Raw genomic sequence first — 26,548 nt, forward strand, 5'->3', positions numbered from 1 at the left:
ATGGACTGGAGGAGCTGACCTCGAGATGAGCTAGCTCTGCCTCCTGAATTAAATAAAAAAAATTCTGTGTGCTACTTGAAATGTATTGTGTTTAATGTATTGTGTAATGTATTGGATTATTACAATTATTTAAAAAGATTAATTATAATTTTTCTACTGTATTCAAATCTTTTTGCATCTCTAAGTTTTTAGGTTTATTCCTCTTCTGCACAAGTGTTTGTTTACTTTTTTCAAAGTGCAAACAAACAACAAGATAAGTAGTGAGATTTCACTGTCTGATTTGTAGATATTGTATATTTACAGTGTAAATAAATCGCTCAGAGGGTTTAAGGGCGTGTGTGTGTGTGTGTGTGTGTGTGTGTGTGTTGGGGTCTTAATGAAAAGATAATGAGTTAATCCTGCTGACCACCATAAGCGGACTACTTCTTTTGAGACTGCACATTTAAGAAAAGCAGCGTCATCGATCAATTGTGTCGGTTCTGAAACAGTTAATAGTTTGCGCGTTCACAAACGCAAACACACACATACACATAGACCGGGGGCGCGCAGAAGCTCACCGGGAACGCGAAGCAGGAGCAGATCAGACAGCAGGTCGGTTGGTGAGCGGAGAGACGCACGAAGTCCTGGCGATAAAACAGCAGACCTGAACCTTTGGTTTGTGAGGCGGCTTTTTCTTCTCCTGTGGACTACCGTTACGGGAAGTTTTATTCAACAGTGCGGACCTACGGAAAGGCTGTCCACCATGTCGGGGAGCAGGGAGGAGGAGAGGAGGAAACTGGCCGACATCATCAACCACTGGAACGCCAACCGGCTCGACCTGTTCGAGATCAGCCGGCCCACAGAGGTAGGAGCTCAGCCAGGAGTGGCAGGAGAGGCCGCGGACACGCGGGCCCTCTCCTGGGGGAGGGCCTGTAAACCTACCCCCGGCTGATCCTTAGGTTGAAAATGTTGAAAGCCAAGCAGTATTGGGCAGCGTGGTTCTCTTGGGTTACTCGGTGGCATGTCCCCGTACGTGCTGCGAGAGAATGAATGCCAAACTCCATTGAAAATTGTCTGGATTTGCCAGATAGTAGGGTAAACACATTGTTCAAGATGGTGCCTATAAATTTAATTAAATCTTTGAGCCCTCACGGCAACCCAGGCAAACTATTTAACAGTCCATGGTTGAGCATCGTGTATAGGTAAATCTGCCTCTATCGCTTTCTTTTAAAAGAAACTGTTCACACTTGCGTAGCTATTACCGCCCACAGCTGTGTATTTGGGAAGTGGCAGGAATAATTTTGAAAGTTGGCAAATCACAGAAGCTCTTAACATTATGTGTGCGATAAATATGCCGGATTTGGCGCGAATGTGAGTAGAATATTATCTACCTTGAGGTTTATTCTTGCTTCTGTGGATGCGTGCGATAAGTAGGTAACGATGTAATTTCCAGATTTCTGAATGGGATTTGGTGCGTTATCTTGCGAACGGCACGTTAACTGGGCTAGCTAGCTAGTTAGTTAGCAAGCACTTTACCTGTAGAGCAAACATAAGCTGTGCTACTATTAAACAGAATAAACAACCCCCCTTATTGGTGATTTATGCATTACATATTTGCGCTTTTTAAATGAGGGGGCAAAGTTGTAATATAGCCGGCGTGTACAGTGCATGCAGCGCACTCGCAGCACTGCCTGCAATGGCTGACAAACCCAGTAACACGGTCAGGTTGTTTGATACGTTAGGCATATAGATAAAAGCTTAAAGTATTAGCTACAAGCAGGGTGTGGAAGCTTAGCTGGGCACTCAGATGCTGCTAGCCCACCACCCACAGGACAGCCCCTCTCCTGTATGTCTGTCGATCTGTCTGTGCAACACACTGACTATGTCATGTCGTCCTGCATTGTCCTCACACACGAGCTAGCTTGGTACGAGCTGCTTGTTTGACCAGCAATAATTTGACCCTACAACACGGCGGAGCAGCAGTGCTGTAATTAAACCGCCCGTCTGGACTCCGGTTGTGGCTGTTTACTAGTGACATAACGGGGTAAGAAACGCCTCCTTGCCGAACAGTAGCAAGGGCTTGGTGATGTCTCTAGTCCTTACTAAGTTCAGTGTCCAGCAAACCAGGGGCGTTTCCAGGATTTTTGAAATGTGGTGGCTCACAGGACGTCAGCATGATTGATGAGAGTTGCAATAACGTTGCCAATTCAACGCCACCAAGAAAACTGGTGATGCTGTTTAGCCTAGCAGCTAACAACATAACATAACATCTACACTGGCTAAAGCCCAGACAAATGTGGAGTTAAACAAGATTCCTGCATTTTCTGTCTGCACCACTGAGACCAAACCAAGACGTTAACATTAATGACAAGATAAAACAAACAAAATAGTTCTAATTTAATTTGAATTTCATTCTGCAGGTGCCGGCACTCAAGGTAGATTTGAGTGACTGGACCTGATGAAATGCACTGTGTTAGAATAGAGGTAAATGCATTACAGACTCCACACTTAGCTTAATACTATTTTTTTTAAATTTATTAATTTTTTTTAGGATTGAAGGGCTGGACCAAATTGATTTACAGGGAAATTCTGGCCCTCATATTTTGCCCAAATCTAATCTAGGCCATTTTCTTAGATATTTACCATCAAAATATACAAATAGTTCAACTACAACTGCCTAATGTGAAAGAACCTTCAGTCATAAACACATTATTGGATCATAATTATTGATTCATGAGTGTGTGCATATCACTTTTAATGCTGCTAGTAGAGATGATTTAGTGCTCTAGCAAAATAGCAGAGGGATGCCTGGTGCCACCCTGTGCCCCCCTCAGGACACGTCCTTGCATCCAGCCCTGCCCGTGACTGGTGCATTTTGTGGTTAAGTAGTTTTAATTTAAATCTATGACTGTGATTTTGTCAGCTGCTGTGTTTTTAGGCGAGCTGCCCACCCCCCACCTCTTTCTTGGATAAGGGTGTAGGGGGGCCACAGGGTCCCCTCTCTTCTCCTCTTGAGCCGATTACCAGGATTGAAGCTGGCCAGCCGTTGGCCAGTGTTGCATACTACACAGCACACACGCGCAGACAAATACACAACCCCTCGTCTGTGTGAGGAATCATTAACTCTGCATGTCCAGAAGTTTCCCAGACTGTAATTCTCTCACTATACTGGGGTTTCAGCTCCCAAGCGTCACAGTGTAGTCCAGCAGAGCATAACTCAGTGTAAGGAGATGCATGGCCTTCCTTCACCACGCCACACCCCACCCATATGTCAGGTGGTGGAGCGCCCAAGCGGCACAAGTGTCTTCCAAATAGGCTAGACCACTCCATAGTGAAGCTGTGCTATAGATAAAACTTGACACTGTTATCCTTAAATAAAGCTGCCCCCCCCCCCCAGTAGAAAAACAGAATATCTGGTAATTGTTATAAAAGTTTAATTTCAGAGCAAGCTGCCACTGAGAGCAGTGAGATCATTTGTGTGATTAGATTAGGCACGGCTGGCTGATTAGTCTGGAGCAAAGGTTCTCAAACTTCTTAATCTTTCAAACCCAAAATGAATAGGTCCTGCTGCGGGACTTATGGTGAGGCTCATTATAACATAACAGGTACCCATGTCACGTTGGGGACTCGCAGTGGGAAGAGATGTGGGGACTTATTTCTGCAGACTGAATAAACACTGGGCTTGGATGTTGTGGCACAATAGTCATGTAGTGTTGAGATGCAGGCATGCATCTCAGCACTACATGACTCCACTCCACCCACAGGAGATGTGGAGGTTTAGTGACTTCTAATCCTTCTAGGTTTTGGTGGGACATGTGAATGTGTGGCTCAATAGCCTTCCTAAAGTGTTTAGCTTTCATGATTCTCTGAAACTCTGCACCAGAGTTATTCAAGAAAAGCACCCAAACCTATCAAAAGTTCCCATCTCAGAATCGGATTATTGTTTTTGTGCAATATTTAATGAAGCCATTGATAATTTTACCTTCATACTCTAAAATTGTCCAAGGAACAGGCTCTCAAGTACATAGACATAGGCCACAGTTTGATACTTTTCAATTTGCCTTATTTTTATGATCCTTCATAAGTACATGAACTTTTGTGAGTTGAAAAAGCACATTTTACCTGGTTTAAAAACTGAAACCTGCACCAACTAAAGAATTTAATTGTTTTGACACCAGGCTCATCTTCTACCTGTGTTTTCTATTATGTCTTATTTAATACTCCTGAATTTAGATTATGGATGTAAAGTGGAGAATAAACATTGGTGTTTCCATGTCTCATATCATAGTTAGAGCATATCACATTTATCAAGCAAGTTTAGCTCCTGTAGTACAACTCAAAGCAAATATGTGGCTGAGGATACTCCATGTGTAGTCGTGATCTAGTGACCATGCAGACCATAGGATTAAGTGAGGTTTACACTTGGTTGTGGACAGTGACAGAAACAGAGGATGAGTAGTGATTATTGTTATATTTCTTTAAAGTCCACTCGAGGTCTGCTTGAAGTCCGCACAGAGTCTCGTGCTAACAGCCTGGTGACGACATTTCCATCACTTGGGCACAAATGCAGTATAATAGAGGGATGCAGCCTTTTCCGTGAGGGACGGCATTTCATTTCCTCTAAAAAAATTCCTGGAGCCCTACATATTAATCTGTCTAATATCCATGGAAACAAACTGGTTTTGCCTGAGCTTTAAGAGCACTTTCTTCGATTTCAGTTGTATAGTTGTAGCCTAAGGGTCTAAGCCTCAGTATCTTTTAAAAAAAATCTTTATTTTATGTGTTGACAAAAGTGATTGTGTGTAAGTATCATATTACTCTGCGGTTCCCGTTGGCTGTTTTTTTTTTACATACATATAAAATACAATCTTAAGAAACTAAAAAGAAGTTAAAAAGGCTCTTAAAGAATCTTAAAATGTTACGAATTTTTACAGTTTTACTTGTTTAGTTGATGTTTGTCCAGTATTTGTTGTTCAGCAAATTAGCAAGCAGTGGCAATTTAAAAAAAGAAAAAAAGAAAATAAAAATTGGGTTCCACAGATTGACACCAGATTAAATCCCACGCCACGGTGCTGGTTGGCTAATCGTTAGTCCTCACACCGTGCTCAGTGAACCGATGTAAGTTTTAATTGAGGAACTGCTGTTTCACATCTCAATTCCAGATCAATCAGTCAGCTTGATGGAGTGGATCAATCTAAATGGGACAAACCCAGCCAACCATAAGACATGATTCACACTTTTTATAATCTTTAAATTGATGAGAGAGAAATGTTTTATCGTAGGATAAATATCTTCCCTATGTGGCAACTAGCAAAATACCCTCCCAGAGCATTACAGATTTGGTGAGGGCAAGGTAGGGCTGTTTGATATAACAATATATATGGGTTGACGCTATAAAAATGTCTATTGTTTCATTTTACGCTATCGTTTGTTTTGTGGTGTCAGAAAATAAACTGTTTACTAGGGGTGGGGGAAAAAATCGATACTGTGTAGTATCGTGATATTTTGTTTGCTAATAATGTACCGATACAGGGACAGCAGAAATCGATATTTTGTTACAAAAAGGTTTTTGTGCTCTGACTTCAGAGCATGTTGATCCTTTTTCTGAGCAAGAATCCTGACATTCCTTCACTGTCCAAATGTGTTTAACTTTTTTTTGGCAGCAATAAACATGACAGTTTACTTATTTTAATTTAAGACATGTTTTATTTTAATTAAGTTTAAAACGTTTTTATTTAATGCAAAATTATATTTTGTTTTAATTTACTTTCAAATTCTTCAGTTGCTGAATGGGCTTCATAGTTTTCATAAATATATAAATAGCGATAATTGTACCAGATGGTTGCATTCAGTTAAGTTGGACTAGACTGTAATACAAACCGTTCAGTTTGTCAACAATAAAACTGACTGGAATGAGAGAAAGACTGAGTGCGAGACTTTGATATTAGATAAAATGAATATTGCTAAAGTTTACCTTTATGTACAGAATCTGAATATCGCAAAATATTTTTAAAAATTGCAATAATATTGTATCGTGCGTTAAGTATTGTGATAATATCGTATCGTGGGATGTATGGTGATTCCCACCTCTACTGTTTACGGCAATATTTTTTCAGCGTTTTGATGGTCACTGTAGTGGCTATATTAATTTCTTAAAGTTCTCTCTTTCTCTTATATTTAATATAATCACACTACGGACGGACAAGCTCCTGTTTTTATGCGTTGTTGTTAGGAACAACGACGGTAAAACCATCGCATGTCCGCTTGTTTATTTTCCACATAAACCTTTCACAATAAAGCTCAAGATCCTGTTGAGACTTTTCAAAATAAACAGAATCACGTGAAAGAGCAGATTATTTACGGAGGAGAAGCAAAAAAGAGCCGTCAGGTGCTAAAAAATAAACCTTAGACTCAAACATTAGAACAGGCTTTTCCCCGCAGCATGCTGTGTAATAAATACTCACAAAGAAAACGGCGGCCGTTACAACTTATGTCTAAAAATGTATAGTTTCATGCATCGGTTAAAACACTCGACTCCAGGTACGCGACACTTAGCTGGAAACACTTTCTGCAAGTCGAGCTGCCCGAGATCCACAGAATTTACAGAAAATGTTAAATTTTTGTGATTTATATCGTTATCGGGACATAGATGTCTTATATCGGGAAATGAGATTTTGGTCATATTGCACAGCCCTAGGTCAAGGCTTCACTTATTTCCTTCAATTTGTCACTGTCTACTCTAATTTCTTCAGTCAGCTCAAATGGTGTGTGTTCAGAAATGTGGCATTCAATAACTTGCTACATGCAACCTAAAAATAATGGTATGTGTCATCTTTGAAAAGAAGCACCTTTTTTTGAGTATGCAGCATCAGGAAGACTCCTCTAATAGTTTGGATGTTGACAGCTCTGCAGCTTCTTGTGCTTGAAAATGATGCTCATCAGGGAAAAAAAAGCTGCTGACAAGATTGTCCTGAATATGAGTTCTGGAGTAAAAACAAAGATTGTACAGCAAGTTTGATGTGCAGGAAGTAAGAAAAAGTAAGTTTTGAATAAATTTTGGGACCAGTTTACACAACCCAGTGTGAATGGCCCTTAAAGGCCAGCAGCTGGCCAATCAGCTTGCCACCTACTATTTTGCTGACATGAGGCCACCGGTTATGTATATATATCCTGTCCAACATGATGTGCTAGAAACTGAATGCAGGTTTTGTTAAATTTGGGTCCAGTTTCACCCCCCCCTCTCATATAAATGTAAAAATTCTGCTATATGCCATAAAGTTGAGCCATAAATAAAAGCAGACTGACAAACATTTTACAAGATAAGCAGACCATGCTGGATAAATAATAGAGAATAGATGATACATATCGCCTTTACAAATGTACTCTCCGGCAGTGGGTTTCATGAGGGTATTGACAGTGCAGTAATTAGCAGGTAGTACTCTTTAAGCCTGTAATTACGTGTAACATTGCCATCATTCAGACAGGAGTGATCTTTATTATGTTGACATTTCCCTCTGCTTCCTGTATAAGTGTGATTTTCCTCAATCATGTAAATCAGATTATCAGGAAACTCTTATTTATGCAAGGCAGAGTTGGCTACATTAAACAGTACCTTTGTATCTGTGGGATGGTGATAAGGTTTTACAGTTCCTCCTCTTGCCCTGAATGCTGACCCAAGACCTTTTCCCCTCCCCTTCCCCCTGAGCAACTCAAGAGAAGCTTACGGTTTAAAAATGGGAATGGCAGCATTTTTTTGTCCACTCAGTTCTCCACTGATCCTGCGTGGAACAAGATGTTCTGCCCCAAACATCAATTATGCTGAACAGTGACCCTAAAAGCCTCAGAAAGTTGTTAAGTATTAGAGTCAAAGTTGTACAGTTGTTTTTTTGTCCCATAGTACAGCAGCTTAAAAGACAAATCTATTGTTAGATCTCAATGATTGGATCTAAATTTAAGACGTTTAACAGACATAAATGCCTTAAATAGACTTTAGGGCTTCTAAAGTTGAGGCAGAGATGGAAATTAAAGCAAATGTTACATCACAATGCATACTTTTACTTTCAGTTTAAGCATTTAATTTAACCCACAGGCACTGTGTCCTCACAGAAGAGAGCATAGTTAATACACTATGACAGATGTTTTCTTTATTTTATATGTACTTTGGTAAACAGAGCAGAAAATCTTCTCTTTAAAGGCACACTTTTCTTTACCTTGCGCTGCTCACATGCACTACAGGAGCTTCTGCTTGTCAGATATGTGCTCTTTGTTTTTTGTTTGTTTGCGGTTTACTAACTGCTGAAATGAATCTTTTGAATCCTAAAGTGTTCCCAGTTTGTCTTTGTGAAAGCTGCGTGATGTAAATGTGTTAGCTGCTGCTGTTGCATGGCAAAGTAAACACAGAACTACACAGAACTGCATTGACTTGATTGTCCTGTTTTTACCTATATCTGATCTAGGTTTTTGAGCCAGGATGATGTCTGACCCAGGGACCTGTGTGTCATTAGAGAACACCAGGTTATAATATAAATTCCCTAACTTAGTGGTTGTAGCTTTTGTCCCCCCCCAAAAAATAAAAAATGAATAAAAAATACCTGGTGCATAGGCCTAGTGGACTAGTGAAGTGACTACTAAGGCTGAATTTAAGGAAAATTAAAGAGAAAGGGTTTCAGTTTGAGCACCACAGGAGAGTAAATTGGAAATCGGCATGAATAAAAATGGATTTTAATTATTACTTTATCTCAGTTATGTAATGCACAGCTGAATGGGATGATGGTATGTCACAGCATATTAAGACACTTGCCGTCACATGGCCTAGCAAGGTGAAAAGCCTGAGAAACGCTAAATAAAAGTATTTATTTGAAGTCTCTATACAGCACAAGAGACTTCTTGTGTGCTCCTGCCGCTCCTTTTTTCTCCTGTCATGTTCTGAACTCCAAAATCAACGATTACTATTCACACCAAATGACTTTTCTGATCACCTTAAGGATTATTCTCCTCCCTGTACTTATCATCATAATTTGAGGTGGAAGGTATTTACTAGCAGGAAGTCGGACTTGTAGCCACCTTGTTTCCTGTGGCCTGGGATATGCTGCATGTTGACAGACTCGCTGTGACATCAGTGGCCACTCCCTCCCTCCCAGCTTTTTCCCTGCTGGTGCACAGGAAGCAGGAAACTCGGCAGAAAGGAAGTGTGTGTTTTGTGGAGATAGTGTGTTTCCTGGCCTATGAGGTGGAATGATTTGTTTTCAGAACGGTCAGGTTTCTTTTATTTTTTTCGAACTATTCCCAGATTCTCAGTCCTCCAGAGGAGTCATTTCCACCAGTGGTGGCAATTTAGTTGTGAAGAAATATTTCAGTGTGGTTAGATATTTTATATTATTGGTCATATTTTGTTGTCGTTGTTGTTTTTTTGAAGTTGCTGGCTGTTAAACTCATCAGTTACTGTACCTTCTTTCACAGGAGTTTTTATTCTTTCTTTTTTTTTAGTGCTTTTAAATAATTTTTATACTTTCAGACCTGATATATGTATACAGATGCTGGCCGTCAGATTTTTTTTTTCTATTTAAGTATTTACTTTTTTTTAAAAAAAAGGAAACCTATTGACGTTCTTTGTGTTTATATGAAAAGAATTCCAGAAAGCTATACGGCATATCTGACAAATTGACATAGTCCATCACATTGACGGGACAATCGCATTTTGATATAAAGCGGATCAGCTCAGTGATTTGCAACATTGCTCCTGAGTGCAAGAGCATAAATACCTCTGTATATAAATCTGTATTGCATAGGAAATCTTTTGCAGTCAGTCTTAACAGAGGTTTTCATCATTAGGCAGACACAGCTCATTGAGGCGACTGTTTTTGTGATTTGAAGCTATATGATTAAAATTGAACTGAATTGCAGTTTCTTGAAATTCAAACTATTTGGATTTTCTTTTCTTTTTTTTTTCTTTTTTAAAAGGCAACTAGAGTATAGATAATTTACAGGATATCAGAAAGTAGAAATTTCTAATGAAGCAAGAAACTGTTGCTTCATATGTTTGTAGGTGGCAAAGCATTTATACTTAGTTTTTATTGTGAATAAGAGTACCTCTAGCTAATCCTAGAAAGTCCCGTGACCTGACATAGTAAATGAAGTATTTAAATTTAAGCAAAGTGCGGAGGTAACCAGGTGGCTTTTGCAGCTGAGCTTTGTAAATAAACAATGCCACTTTCTTGTGTTATGTAACAGCGACTATCTCTTCCTTTTTTGTTTTTAAATTTAAGATACCATAGTGATCAAGAAAAGGCAAGGTCAATAACCTGGAACTATGAAATAATTTTTCACTTTTTCCCTAAAAGTTAAACTTAAATAGTTATGAAAATCGTTGCAGATATATGATATACTTACTCTAACCCTAACTGTGTTGGCTCTAATTGAAATTGTAGTAGCACGTTACTAAAGGTGTCTGCAGATCTGAGAGACCTGTAGGCAATGTGGATTTAATAACCTTGATTGACAGGCAAGGATGGATGGCTGCTTCTTTTCCATGCTAGGTCCTTCCTAGCACAGTCATGATAAAAGCTGATGTACACATTGTACATACAATGCTTTTGTTCCAACAACTCAGCGACAATTTCTTTTCCTTTCTTTGTTGGAAACATGTTACTGTTGCATTAATAAGTTCCTCATTGCGTTAGATAATTAAATGCCTTTGGACTTTGAGGTCTAGCCCTTTGTTTTATGATAATGGAAATTTTTTATTTTATTTTTTTAAATAAATTCGCTGGAATAAGTATTTTGATCTTCTGTGAGATGGCATAGGGTATCCTGGGAAATTAAAATGCTACGGCTTATAAAGGCAGAAAGGACTTAAGAGTTTAGCTGGTTGGTGTCTGACTTTGACTAAAGGTCAGTGCTGACCGTGGGTGTACCTGCTAAAGTGGCAGCTGGAGATAGTAGAAACACTTTTGGGTAACAGACATGCTGGCCTCAGCCACAATGACAGCAGCATGAGGTCACTAATGCAGAGGCGCTGACCACGGCGTGCATTTATCTCTGTTTGCATTGTTCCTCTGTGTGTTCATTGCCCGTGCCCTCCCTTTTTTCTCTTTCTGTCTCACCCCTCACGTCATGCAGACATTAGCTGGCTGCGTCCCCATGGCAACGCTGTAGCTGTGATGAGCTGCACACTACAGCAGTTTAAAAAAAAAATAGGAGGCCACACACACACGGTTTTTGACAGGCTCCAGTGTTTCCTTTTTTTAGCTTTTAAAAAAGAAATAAATGAATAAATTATAATCTGCTAGCCCTGGTGCTTCCTGTCTTGTGTTTTTCCTACAAGCTTGTTGGCCATGTTGCTGTTGTGGTGGTCCTCAAAACCATTCAGCTCCTGCTTCCCCAGAACATCTCATCCTGCAGTCAGATGTACTCACATTCCACATTCTCGGACTGCAACTAGTCACGGTAGTTCTTCCTTTGCTTTGGAGGTCATCTGTGAGCTGTAGGGTCATTCTGAACTGGCTCACGTGCCGCTACACCATGCTCACTGAAGCTGCAGAGCTGAACAAGGACTCTCAGCTGCAGTGCAAGACGGTGTAGCTGGAATGATTTATTGCCCTGTTACATGTTTATATACCTGGACCAAATATTTAACTTTTGAGAAGAGTGGAAGAGTAGCAAGTAGTGGTTTGACTGTATGGTTTGTATTTTTTTTTTCCTAATCAAAGACATTGAAATATAAATGTATAGTTATAAAGCGCATTCTGTTTACTCCTGACAGAAAAATGAAACACTGCAAACTTTTGTAAAAGGCCTGCTCGCTGATTGATTTAAATTTGGTTTCATCCATAAAAAATAAGCCCAGCCCACATAGACTTACAAGACTCCAAAATGTAATTACATAATTTAAAAGTACTAAAGAAACAATCCAATCTGACGTCTTTCTTAAGCTTTAGAAATGCGTCCAGCTAACAAAAAAGAAAAAAATCAGTCATTATTGGCCACCCCAAAACTAATTTTTTTTTAACAGCCACCTCACTAAATATAGATATTCTAAACTCATCAAGTTCTTTCTCCATTCAGTAATTAACACACTCTACTGTCCTGTAAATCTGTCAGCTTGCAAAAATATTGGTCATAACGCTACCACAGTTTCTTCTGGCGTGAATATGCATGTAACTGCAATTGGTCCACATTTTAATAATTGTTTGCATTTTTATAGGCAAAATGTCTTAAACCCCACATTAAAAAAAGGAAGTCAAGGACCTTCTATAACATTTGACCCTTTTCCCCATCAGCTGCAACAACAGCCACCTGCACCTTCTTAGCAGGCCTGAGATAATTCTAGCTCTACAGCTGTGTTGTCTGTGTTGCTGTAAATGTCTGCTGAGCTTGTTTTTATCTGGCTGACCAGATGAAGCTGTAAATGTGTAGCATGTCACATTTCATGGTCAGGCTATAGGTGGGTCTGCCTGAGAGTAATCGCACCTCAGCACAGGTTCATTACAAAGTGGGGCAAAAGATCGTGACCATAGGCCTTAAAGCCTGCCCCGCAGAGTTATGACCCAGAGATAAATACACAGAGAGACATGACTGGATGAGTAACCTTGTTGCAGCTCATTTGCACCAACCAGCCTTTTCTTCCCTATATACTGAATGCACATACTCAGTAACTCTCAGGCTGGATGCTTGTGCGGTTTAAACCTTAGTAAGTAACGTTGTCACCTTCACTCAGTCTGGAGAAATGCTGTGGTGCGCTTTATTCGTCCAGTCTGACAGGATGCAACAGAGTGATGCTGTTCTTTCTTTATTTGGATGTCACAGTTGTTTTTGTGTTTTTTTTCACCCCAACCGGTCGCAGCAGATGGCCGCCCCTCCCTGAGCCTGGTTCTGCCGGAGGTTTTTTCCTGTTAAAAGGGAGTTTTTCCTTCCCACTGTTGCCAAAGTGCTTGCTCATAGGGGGTCATATGATTGTTGGGTTTTTCTCTGTATCTATGAAGCGCCTTGAGGCGACTTTTGTTGTGATTTGGCGCTATATAAATAAAATTGAATTGAATTGAATTGAATTACTGAGTGTGAACTCACAATTATACTCCAGGCAGGTGGATGTTGGACAAACCAAATTCCTGTGTCCATGTGTAGAACCCAGAATGCAAATGTTAGGTTTATCAAATGAACTGTGTCACTAAATACTGATTTCCTGTTGCTACTTGATGGCGCCATGGCATTCATAGTTCATGGTGGGATCCTTATCAAACATGACAAGTCTGGGCCGGTTTGAGCAATGTATGGGTGAATTACAAGAGCTTTAAATTTCTCAGTGCTTTGGACATTCCCTTGAATAAAAACTGACCATAGGGCTGCTCGATTATGGCAAAAATGATAATCACGATTATTTTCACTGAAATTGAGATCTCGATTATTTGACGATATTTATTTAAAAATAACAATGTATTGAATAATGATTTTAAAGATTGTCAAAAAATAATATAAAATAGTGTGCAAATACTGATAACAGTGCAAATGTTTGCAATATAAATGAAAAATGTAAACATCTATGTTTAGTGAACTTTGCAGTGTTGCTCTGTGGTGCAGCAACAACACTGTAGCAAAGTTTACACACTGTCTACTTGATCCACGTCTGACTCCGCGAACCCATAATGTTTCCACAGCACTGAAGTTTTTTTTTACCTCTCTTTTCAACCAACAGCAGTCACTCTCCTCTCCAAATAACTTCTGCTTAGCTTTCCGAGCTTCCCTCGGGTCCTCTAATCAGCGGTCCCCAACCCCCGGGCCTCGGACCGGTACCGGTCCGTGAGTCGTTTGGTGCCGGGCCGCGAGAGTTGAGGCTCAGGTGTGAAATGTATAGTTTTCAGGGTTTTTATCGGTTTTCAGCGTTATTTTGTTATAGTTTTTATCGTTTACTCGGTTTTCTTGGGTCTTTTCACGTGTGTTATGAATAAATTTTCTTTTTTTCGGTACCGGTACTAGTTTTATTTTGTTGTATTTATCCGCGACACCTTAAAGGCCGGTCCATGAAAATATTGTCGGGCATAAACCGGTCCGTGGCGCAAAAAAGGTTGGGGACCGCTGCTCTTAATTGTTGTGACACGTGTTCGAAATGCAGAGAGGTGCGCTCGATTTGCCACACGGAGCAGCGCGAGAGTAAAGCACGAGGGAGGGGCTAATAATCGGCTTAGCCATTTTTAATGATCGTTGAAAGCCCAGATCGTAATCGTGATTAAAATTCGATTAATTGAGCAGCCCTAACTGACCATGTATGACACTGAAACGGATTTGATTCAGTCTCCAGCAGGATGTTTTTAAATTCTAATGCTTAGAAATGGCAAAAAGTTGCATCCAAATTGCTTCTTACATTCAAAATGGTGGTGTTATTGTGGTTTAGAGTATGCGTCAGAGGCTGTTATGTATGTGTACCAAATGTCTTAGATGTTAACTGGTATTCAAGCCTGTTCAGGACCTTAAAAAGGTACATTGTTTTTGAATAAATAATAATAATAAACTTAGCAATTCCAGAAATTACAATGGGGGAAAAAAGAAAAGGAAAAAAACCCACACCAAATAATTACAACAGCATTTCTGCAGGATTTCAGCATCTTATCATCTCCCAGCTGCAAAGCTCTCTACATCATCTTTAATTAATGCATCTGCTCTCAGTGTATTGGCTGCTGTCTATTAAATAGAAGAATGGGGGTCAAGCTGGGCAGCCAGGATATTCATCACCACTGTTTATTCCCAGCTTGTTAGGAAGTCCATTTTAGCCTCCTGTACATTGTTTAAAGGTCGTATTGGGGTCATGGGAGAAATGTATGAATGTATAGCTGATAAATGAAATGGATTAGATATTACTTAGTACACTGTTACCAGGCAAAATGTGTTCATAACTCATGGAAATGCTGAATAATTAATGAAACCACCTATGTGTTTTTTAAAGGTATTTTTACTAAAGCATACAAATCAGTAGGCGAATACCTGCTTGTTGCATCTTAATGTCAATAGGCATTGCCTTTTCAATTAGCAAACAGAATGAGGGGCCTCTGAGGTTTAAGTATGGTCCAGATTATCCTAGGTGTTTTAATAAAGTTTAAAGTTTAGGTAGCCATGAAAGATGAATCATGAGATTTAGGAGAGTTTGAAGTTTGAATGTTTTCAGGTGAGGTTTAGGCATCAGCGACTTAGGTCATGGTAAGCTGTTGGCTTTCCCTTGTAGTTCATAAGGACTCGGGTTTATAAGGTTCTCGCTTCATCCCCATCTGCCATCACAGACAACCCCAAAGTCGAGGCTATGGGCTGGCAGAGACCAACAGCAAAATGGGCTTTACTGTCAGAAACACCCACTTGATCGTGATTATGGTTATTTTGTTACTCATTGCTTGTGTGAGCAGTGACATCAGTGCAGGCCTGTAACCATTTATACTGGCGTTAAACGATAGGTGTCACAACTTTAAAACCCCCTCGACTTCTTATCAGTGCTGCTGCAGGAGGACAAGAAGTCAAAACAGGAAATAAGGAGAACAGAGGTAATTTTGGAGTTTGCTACATAAAGTCTTCTTTTCTAGATGTTAAAGCATTTCCCTGTTATCTGACAGTCTCTGTGCTCCTAGAGACACATTTATCATTAAATGGTGGTAAAGAACGACCAACTCTCGTGTGCCATGTAATTAAAAAACAATAATAAATAAATAAATAAATCCAAAGGCACGACAAGCTGTGTGGCAAACGCCAACAGTTGTCACGTTATTTTTGGTTTACGCTGCCATTCAAGAGGGCATCAGTGGCTAGTATAAGTGTAACTCACAACAACATGCCCATCTCCACCCATGGAAAGATGGAGTTTCCCATAAAAAGAGGTTTGAAGTTTATTCAATGCATGTTTGGCAAGTTTATAAATGATTGTTTACCAGAAATGATCATGACTACAACTTTTAACAGTAAAGCAAAGTCTTAACCCTCAAACACTTTGAAAGGGTACAAAAAGAAAGAAAATTAGATTTAAAGTTCTAACTTTAAACACAATTCCACCACTAAATTCAAACTGGTTCAAAGACAGACAGACAGACTTGGGGATTTTGCCTTTGGTTTCCTGTGACAGATGACTTCAGCCTCATGTTGTTTTGGATGAGCTGTTTTTATTTTAAATTTTTTTTTTAAAGTGCAGCCTGCAGTCTGCCCCCTTAAATGGAATTTTGAAGAGGCATGAAGAAATGAGGGCTGGGCAAAAAGTTAAAACTTTTACAAGATTTAATCACTTTGATGGTCTGAAACCCTAGAAAGGACTTTTTTTCCCCAGCAGAAACAATCACGCACATCTTTCAGCTGTCTTTTTAGAACAGTAACTGCATGCCCGCATGTGATGCATTTAAAGCACGTCTGTAAACTGTACCTAATAAAAACAAGAAGTACGGCTAATTACAGGTAGTTTTCTTTTTTCAGCATGTGCCATCAAGCCTCAGTGATTTGTATTTAGAGAAAAAACGTAAGATGGGTATGACAGCTAAATGAAAAAACTGTAGATACAAATTTATGTGTCTTCTGTATCTTCTGTTGCTCCTGAAAACACTTTAACCTTAAAGCAACCAAGTTGTTTTAGGATGAAAATTACTTGAAATGACAATTAAATTTTACAGGAACTCTTATATTTGAGTTTATCAGTTTGTCTTTAGTTTATCTATGGCAGATATTCTGAAATGTTCAAATCTAATTAAATATATATATTTTTTTATCCTAATCGGCATCAAGTCTGCTGTGGAAGTAAATCTTGCTACAATAGTTATGGGAAAGAACTGCAGTGCAGTGTATTGTAGTGTGTTGTAGTGATAAGAAGTGGAAAATTACACTGAAGTCAAAGCCCACAGTGTTAAAAAAACACACTAACACGGTCCTTAATGAAGCAGCACAACTTTTCAAAATCCTATTCCTGTAAAAACTATGAAAAGTTGTAGAAGTAAAAAGACAGCTTCATAGCAGTTAACATTTATGGACCCCATTTGATCACTTGAATCTTAAAGATGCTTCTGCAGACCTACTGTCTTCTCTTTACATCTTAATAATTGATTCTTAGTTTAAGTTCTTTAAGCCTTGGATTAAACTCAGTCTTGTGGAAACCCCAGCTCCACTTTGGAGGCAGTTAATTTTCTGTAATGGGCCGTCGGAATCTGATCAATATGTTAAACTGCTCCCTAAGCACTCCACAATAACACATCAGCATGGTCTCTCTCTCTCCCGCTCTCTCTCTCTCTCTGTGTGCTTGAGCGTCCAACTGGGTGATATGCCACGGGTTTCAGGGCTCCTAGTGGTCATGGAATTCCTGGAATGCAAATGGAGTTTCAAGTGGAGAATTCCATACAGAGAAGGTCAGGTAACTTGATGGATACTCAGTGGAAAAGTGGGGGAATGTTAGAGATTCCTGTTAATAGCAAGCGAGCGTATTTCATGTGTAGTTTCCAACAGAACTGCAGTACAATCCAGACAGCTCATTCTTCAAGTAAAGGGGGAGAGTTGTGGAAGAGTTATGGAATATGCATTAGGACAGCAGCAGGACATTTGTTGGGAAACACCTGTGGTTCATAATCTCACTCTCTTTGCTCTCTCACATTCCTTCGTGGTGATTTGGCCCCTACTTCTTATCTATCTTTTCTCTCTTTCCTCTTGTTCTAAAACAAGCAGTGTATTGTGTGTGCTCAGCAGAGCAGCCCGCCCTCAAAGCTCTGTGTGTGTGTTTGTCCCAGTCAGCCTGTCAGACCATGTTAATCCCCTCAGAGGCCTGGCTCACCTCCTCCCATACTTTTTTTCTTCTTCCCCCTCTCCTCCCATCTCCATTGGTTTGTGTTGTCCCCCCCCAGCCTCCGGATATGCTGTCCCACCTGTCAGTCAGCCCCTCGTGCACATCCATGTGGGCCAGTCGCACAGGAGGTAACTCCCCATTGACCTCGCAGGATCAGACAGCAATCACCAATTCAGTCACTCACTGTTTAGAACCGCTTGCGACCAGCTTCCCATGGTGCTTTGCTGCAGATCAATGTCTAATTTGTAGCCCACAAGGAGGGAAAACAGGGAGGAGCAGTGTGTGTAATCACTGGGAGTAATCAGGAGTAAAACCCATTGTTTGCCACGTGTTGGCAGTTTACTTGTGGTCAGATGGTAGCAGTTATAGCACAGAAAATAAAACCTGCTTACTTACAGCAGAAATTAATCAGTCTTGTGCCGTTTTCCCATTTTTCCTCACTGCTACATTAGAGTAGGAGTTTTGTGCTTGTGAAATCTAAAATATCAGCAGTCCGACTTTGTTACAGGATGTGGAAGAATTTAACACAAGATACCCCAGGACAGACTGCTACACAGACAGAAGATTTAGTAGATTTAGAGGGAGTGCAATCCCAATAATTTTGTTTATGTTCTTTCAGTAAGTCATAAAAATATTGGAAAGAAGCTGCAGTACACTTTGCTGTTTACATTTTACATTATATTTACTCATACAAGTTTCAGAAAAGAGTTTTTAGTGGTTATGAAGACTCCCTGAAATTATAGCCACAATTCCAGCATTATTATCAATGAAAGAACATAAGGAAAAAGCATTGAAAGTCCACTTTAACTGCTCTTAGTTGTTTAAATGAAATGAAATGTAATTTACTGTGGTAACACAGGGGTTTTCCTGCCCCATCAATAAGGTGGATCTTGGCCAAAGTCAAAAGAAAATGATTAGCCCTGTAATAAAACCTAAGGTAAGACTTTTGGTTTCTATCTGCTCAAAGGCATTTTTACCGATGGCATTTTTGTTTAACAGATTTGAAAAAATAAGACGAATAGATTTGTGTCAAATCATGTGAGTTGTTGTCCCCCAAAAGCACAATCTGAGCCAGAAAACTCCACAAAATATACGTTGTATATGACAGAAAATACAAAGAATTCTTATGGAAAAAACAAGACCTTCTGGAAAATAACATGATTAAAAACACTCGTCTTAATGGGTGTGATGGTCAAAACTGCTGTGGGATAACGGCTGCATTAGGGTGTGATTCTTTTGGATGAGTTGAACTTAATTACTAGAACAGACACACAAACATGCGCACATCTGTGACGAACATGAGCACACAAGTGAAATTCCACAACTCGTAAAAGCGGGACCACAAAATATTTGGTGCTTTTTCTCATTGTGTTGAAATGTTTGCTGGTTTGGCGTCGCCGGTCTGTGAGAAGTGTCTACATAACAAACTCACGACAGCAGATCTGCTGGTGGCTCGACGGGACATCGCTGGTGATGATGGTTTTTCTTTGGTCTGCATGAGCTCTTCCTATGACTGGGGTGTGTCGCTCAAAGTTTTATTAGGGGGAGAAATGCACTGTTAAAGTTGTCTTCTTATCAAGTCAGACTGCAGTTTTTCCATTATTTTGCACAGCTATTCAGTGTCACCTCATTTAATGACTTACAGATTTACTATTCTGGTTCAGTCTCATTACTCTCATCAGTTTCAGTTGCCATGGTTTTCATAATCCCGCTGTAATTAATGGGTGACAGTTACCTAGTGAGTATAGCGGACCACTTAAAAGAATGGACATTTAGTTATGGCAAGCATCATCATCGTAATTGTTTTCTTAAATCTTGAGCAAATAAGAAAAAGGAAAAAGGAAAAGGACCTTAAGATCAAGGTATGGTGGATGTATAATGAATTTGACATCACTGCTCTAGATGGATATGAATACACCACAATAGCTGTTTTGTCTCTAGTTATTTTACTTTTATACTAGTTGGAAACCAAAATTGTAATTGAAAGTTGAAGTTAAAGAGCCAAATTACCTTACCTGCTAGGTGGAAAAAACCCAAACAAACTCTAAAGAAGCAGTGAGTACTTACCTTTACACTCATCTGTCCAGAAGCACGACTCTGAGTAAGTCCTAATTTTACACTCTGGTGCATGTGTATCTAATTTTTGTTTGCCAACTATCACCGTATCAATTTTACAAGGTGTTAATGTGTCACTGTTGTGTTTACTACGTGGGTCCACTGCAGCGAGATAAAACCCCCCATTAATGTTTAACTCACGCTGACCTTAACAAGCAGGGTATGATTTTTAAGGAAGTTGAGTTACAAATTCCTGAGGTTAGGGAAGACATGACATTAGTAATTTGTACAGTACTTGTGTAAAGAATCAGGGTTTTTGTAGGACATCATCCCAAAATGAGTATCATGATGATTTCTATCAACTTTCTTTGTTAGCCTGAGCTTCCTGCTTTATGATCTGTTTGTGCTCAAATAAACCTGGGCTTTGATGTCCATCAACTGGACTGATTTAAAGCAATCCAACTTTGGTTAGAGAGGTTATAAGAAGAACAGGTGATGGTAATCTTGCAAAACAATGCTAGCAGAAAATATGTTAGCATATTTTAGGACACTCTGCTCTCAGTGCTGCTGTTTATCTGTAACATCAAAGCTGCACATAAAAGCTTAAAACTTGAACCCTTTCAGACCAACCCTGCATGGTGCAGGTGCTATCACTAGAAAGAGAGGGTAGCTGAAGATCTAACTGCTTATCCCCTGCAGACAGCTTTCATTTCAGCTTCTTAAATCAATTCTATTTCCGTTTGAAACAAAGCACTGGTCTACAAAAGCAGCTAAAACATCTATCCACATCGGTTTTTGGTGAAAGGATTTGAATAATGTTACTGGTTATGAACTCTTGTGTTGTATTATTTAGATTTAAAGCTTACCTGGCAACAGATTGTGACCAAGCATAGAGCATATTTATAAATGTCTTGCATCATCAATTGAACTTATGCAAGGTGCCATGTGACTGTGGCTATAACTTCACAGCAGGGCTTCTTCTGGCACTATTACTAATGCACGGCTCTTCAGGAGAGCGTTTTTGAGAGTGCTGTCAGGGGAAAAACATGCTGCTCTCAGTCAGTTTTAAACTGAAACTCTGAACACATAACCTGCTCAACACTCTGTTATGTGTTGACAAATAAGTTAACATTGTCTAGTTAGTTAAAGGATAAAGTCTCCATTCTGCCACAGCCAAAACAAAAAGACACTGCAGCTATAATTACATGCATTACTAATAAAGTGCTCTGAAGTGGTAACATCATCACCAGAAATCAAAGCAACACAGAATACAAGCAACACACCTCCTCCTATGGTCTGGATTTGTTCAACAGAGTTGTACTTGAAGGCATTAAAGCTTTCTTGGCATAAAAGAAGTTTGCAAAGATTATTCCTGGTACCTCCTACCCGATAGTAGTAAGTGTGGTGCATAACAGAGGATTGCTCACCCTTTTCTTACCACTTGAGACTTAAAAAGCTGTATTAAACAGTTTTATTTTCCTGCAGTCTTACTCAGCATATTTATTTCATTTTTAATTTGTTCTTAATAACTACAGAGAAAAATGAGGCAATGAGAAGCAGACACAAATTGCTGTAGCTTCTGCAATAAGTAAAACCATAGTAATGCATTCCTGAGAAGACTTGTTTTGTCATTTGCTGTTCTTAAATGTGTATATCCAGCTACCTTTGAACCACTAAAAACAGTGACTCTAGGTTCAGCATAGCTTTAATTGGGCTTTGCAATATGTGCTGCAGCCTTAAGTTAACATACTGACTTTGCTGCAGAGACCCTGTGTATGTCCTACGTCCATTCCTCTCATCTGTGGGTTGTTATTGGACCCCCCAGTGGAGCTGCACCCTGTCCTCGCCCTGTTTTAGTTCAGCCCCACCTTCTTCCTGGAAGAACCTGGTGGAGAATTTAAACAGAAATACAATATTACTGTGTGGGTGTCCTCAGTATGTTGGGGACTTCCCTACACCCCGCTCCACCCGGTCATATTTGTTGATCTTAGCTGTGCACCCTGCTTCATAAGATTGGCTTTGACAGTTATAAACAGAGAGCAGGACAGTGGTATTGTGTGACTTGGCCTCACACAGGTGAAGTAAGCCCAGATTGTGTTTGTGTGTACCTGGAAGTTCAGGGTTAGGGTGGATTCTTGGAGAAGAATGTATTTATCTCTAACTTCCTTTCTCCCAGATGTTTTTATGTGTGGCCTGAGAGCGTGTTTGTATGTGTGTGTAGACGGGGAAAGGCCTCTGTTCCTGGTCAGTTGTTTGTCTAAGGAGGCAGTGCCTGCTGCGACTGCACAGAGGCAGAGATTGCCACATAACACTGTCGGTACCAGCCACTTTATACAAGCAGAGGAAAATATGTGGAGCTTTTCTGCTTGGAGTGTCCTCCGGCCGTTAATCCTGCACATGTGGAAACGAAGCTCAGGCGAGCGGTGTCTCTTCTTTGGACTGTATTTTTGGTGAAGGCCAGATGATGTCATGTGCTAATTTGGATACTTGTGGCATCAGTTGCACTAGTTTCAGGATATCTGCAACTTTCATCAAGACTTTTTTTTTTTTTTTTTTTTTTAAAATGCCAGCTGGAATAAAGTGTAAGGCTTCTGCACAGTAATTTTTGATAATAGTTGGGTTTGAAGTGCCAACAAATTAAAATCAGACACACACACACCCTGGATTTGATTTGAAAAGCTTCAGGGTGCATTACAAATTTTACAACTTTTAACTAGATTTCATATGTTGTGCTACAACAACCCTAAAACATTGTCTGAAAAACCTATTATTTAAAAATCTCCTATATATTGCTTTAAATGATCACATAGAATGACAAGTATTTGCTGATAACTTGTAAAATGGCTTGTAAAATATTTTCAGACATTTTGAGCTTGAGATCTTCAGGTTTTAGGAGTTATGGTCTAACAAAACAAGATATTTGAAGTTTTCTCTGATGCTTGAGCTTTTGGATTTGATTGACATCTTTCAAATTGTCAGCTTGTTACGACCCGGCTCAAAGCCGCAACATAAAAAAGGAGACGAATACCAGAGAGTAGGTGAACAGAGGTTTTGTCTTAAAATGGACTATCAAGTCGGCTAAAATGGCTGGTGCCACCAAGGCAAAGACAAGTGAGCTCCCTGGGAAGCTTGCCTCAGGTATGCCTTTTTCCACACCTGACTAGGTGTGGCCAATTAGCACCAGCTGAACACACTCAGCAGATTAGAGGCTGCAGAGGGACGTAACACCTCCTCCCTTAAAAGGGTTCCTCTAGGACCCCTAAACAAATTAAAAGTCCCTCTGAAGCCTTGATCCCTCAAAAATAAGTCGACATCTTCAAGCATGGATGCCCCTACATGAGGATCTGAAGTTGCCACACTGAACACACAAAGAGTAACATGTGACCAACACAAAGGAGTACAACAGTCACAAACCCAAAATGCAACATAGCAAATTCCCAGTTCAGTTAGATTAGCATTAAATATTAAACTCTTGCAGGCTCCCTGGTACAAAGTCTGTGTTTTCTCTTATTTTTCCTGTCTAGAGAACCTTTTGAAAAGCCCTAATAGGTTTTGGCTGGTTAATGTACTCAAGCATAATAGATATTTAATATTCATAAATATCAGAAAATGCAGAGATCTTGTCAAATAAGGTTACACAGACTCTGCGCCTATGCTGTGTGCAGAATACACATGCTTACTTCCACAGTTGCTTCAGAATGGCCCACTATGAGAGAGAAATTCACTGTAGTCATATTGAGCCCTAACAGACAGCTGACAGTTACAGCTGCCTGTATCAGTAGACTTGCCAGTCAAAGGTGTTGCACCTCAACTTTGAGCCCTAAAAAATCCACTAGGGAGAATTATTAAAACAAAAATGAAAAAGCCATAAAATAGGTTTTATAATGTAAGAAATCGTTTACAGAGGGGGAAAAAGAAATCTGGGTGTAAACAAGTTAATTACATAGATATAATTGGGGCCTTTTTAATGCGACTCTATGGGACTGATGAACTTCCCAGCTTCAAGTGGCCATTAGAGGAACTGCAGTTTTTTGAGACATCCAAGTTGGCTTCATTTCTCAGCGCTGGGCGTTGCTGCTGGATGGGGGGCAGCTCACAAGTGGATGATGAGGAGGAAGAAAAGAAGTGACCTTTTTACTTTGCCAGACTTGCTCTTTGAAAGGCTTTCCAGAACTAAAATTTAAGCTGCTGTTAGCAGGGAGCTTTCTTTGAATTTACTGAATTACTTCTACTTGGACTGAAAAGCAGCCGTATTTCTGATGACCTTATAAACGTAATAATACTCAGTAGCATATTTTGTCACCCTCTTGTTTGTCCACATGACACCTGAGAAGTAGGCACAGCCTACCTACCAGGTCTGCGGGAATACGACACCCCGCCTAGGAGGTTACCCAGGAGGCGTTCAGTAGCTTGTTGGTGTTGGGTTCCTTCGGCAGCCGGCTACTGTTCAGGGAAGTTTGTTTCAGAGGCAGCTCTCACTGGTTTCATACGAAACTGGTATGCTATTGACACTACTCAGAGAAAGGTTACTGAAAAGCAACCTGATCAGAATATCTACAAAAATATTGTAAACGTAATGTACTGGGCTGTTACAGAAATAGATTTTCATCACCTCTGCAGCAGATTTGTATTCTAACCTGTTCTCCTGCTGTGCCAAAAAATAGCCTTAAGGATGAGTTTGGATGAGTAAAATCTTCCAGTTTGTTCTACGAATAGCTGATCGTCAGAAAATGAATCAACAGTTCAAAAGTGTGTCACATTTACGGCTTTGAGATAGTTAAGCAACTGTCACCTTGAATTTCTTCAATTCTGTGATTACCACTAACCAAGTCACATTTACTCAGTTGAAGACTAAGAGCATATTAATTGAGAAATAAAAATAGCTTTTACTTAAAAACAAATCTTGGCAGCTTACTCTTTACCTTGGAATACATCTCTAGCTCAAGTCCATTTGCTGCCTTCTCCCAGAAGTTTAAGCTGTCTTCAGTCTCCACCTGATGAATGACTTTCTCCTTAAAGTTTTCTCTTTTTTACTTTGAAGTCTGACAACCTGCTGTTTTGAGCTGAAGTTCTGAAAACATCTTCAACCTGACATGACAACCGAGCAGCCCGCTGAAAGCTCTGCTAGACCTTAAATTGTTTTGTCGATAACAAAGTCTGTATTTCATTTAGGCTTTCCAGCCTGGCTGCAAGTTTGCTTCCTCGCCAAATATGTCTTCATGCTGACTTTCTAAATGAATGTCTGGAATTTGAACACGGTATGCTGTCAAATTTTCTATCAAGCCATTATAAATCCTAAAAACAAGCCACAGGGAAAGCAATAGCACAAATCCTTGTATGTAGTATGTCCCATTTTTTGCTAAATTGCAGATTCACATGAAAACCATTAATACTTAAATGACCTCGAGTTAATTTTTGTTTATTTTTTTTTCACTATGGACATAATTGGCTTGGGAGATTCCACCAGTATTAAGCAATTAGGACGACCTCTGTGGTTATTAAAAATCTTAAACCAGATATTACTGGTCCCAGTGTAACAGGGCTATGAGGGTTAAATTACACTGCATTTAATTGTTTTTGAGGGCCCGGATATACAGTAGATAATTTACAAAAGTTACATTCCCTTATTGGAATGTAACTCAAGGAGTATGAACTTTTTTAGTAAATTGAGTGTTATCTTGCCAGTCAGCACCAAAAACACTCAGTTGTACTAATTAGTTACGCTTAATTAATGCACAATTCCACTTAACTGTTGCTCCTAAGGTAAGTATTGAGGCCCCCTGTGGAAGCCACTAATACTTCCTCAGGACGTCATACTGGCATAGATGAACTCACTTTTATAAATTGAGCAACACTGAATGCAAACTTTTTGTTTGAAAAACTGAGGACACAAAAGAATCAAATTAAAGAAATGTGTTGAATGAGGTTGCAGTCAGTTGAGATCGAGTGAAATAGCAGTGCTGACTTTTTACTCATGCACGGTCTAAGGTGCTAAGCAGCCACCTCCCACTAGTCGGGACTGCAGCTGTAGTCGTAAACAAGCAAGGTAGAAAGAAATATGAAAGCCTTGCCTACCAGTACTCCTATACACTATTATGGTGTAGAAAATGATTGGTTGTCTCAGAGTAAATTGGCAACCACTCACTCAGCTGGATCAGTGTGTAACCACATTCTGCACAGGCCTGCAAGGAGGAAAAAGGGCTGCTGTGTTAGCACTACTGACATTACAGATGTAGTGTGTGTATGTGTTTGTGTGAGAGAGTGTGATAGGTTATAGATGTTGCAAAACACATTCAGCATCATCTGAAGAATATGGTTATCAGTTTCACTGACTCCTAAATAAATGGGTAAAGTTTAACCGTTTCTATTAGACTGGAAAAACTGTCAAAATTTCTCACAATTTTCCCCCCTCCTATTTAATTGACTGTAATAATTGGTCACCAGGAACACATCTAGTTTGCACCTAAAGGACCCAGGCCGACATTAAGTTCCAGCACATACCTCCACACCATGGTTTCTGACCTCTCTTGACATGATCATACACCATTAAAGCTCTCAACCCCCTCAGGTTACTTGGATCAGACTGGTTATTTCCTGGGTCTCTACCAATACTGTTAAAACTAATTCTAATTTTCTTGCTTTCTGTAAAGTCTATCTGTAAAGTTGAGGCTGTGCACTGTGGCAGCTCATGCTTTGTGTGTGTGAAATGTGCAAAGTTTTTCTTGTTTG

The 26,548-nt window shown here is 39.8% G+C and overlaps 1 protein-coding gene across 16 annotated transcripts in view; it reads left to right on the forward strand.

Annotated features, from left to right (window-relative positions):
• The first annotated feature begins 562 nt into the window (after positions 1-562).
• The window catches only part of afdna (afadin, adherens junction formation factor a), a 116,752-nt gene continuing 90,766 nt past the window's right edge, over positions 563-26,548 (forward strand). For all 16 annotated transcript variants that reach the window (XM_087852175.1, XM_087852176.1, XM_087852177.1 and 13 more), the window contains exon 1: positions 563-844. In XM_087852175.1, coding sequence (XP_087708301.1) covers positions 743-844 — 102 coding nt within the window. In that variant the 5' untranslated portion in view covers positions 563-742. The remainder of the gene's footprint in view (positions 845-26,548) is intronic.

The sequence above is a fragment of the Neolamprologus brichardi genome, chromosome 15 (genome assembly GCF_056152115.1).
Source record: "Neolamprologus brichardi isolate AB-2024 chromosome 15, ASM5615211v1, whole genome shotgun sequence".
Lineage (NCBI taxonomy): Eukaryota > Metazoa > Chordata > Actinopteri > Cichliformes > Cichlidae > Neolamprologus > Neolamprologus brichardi.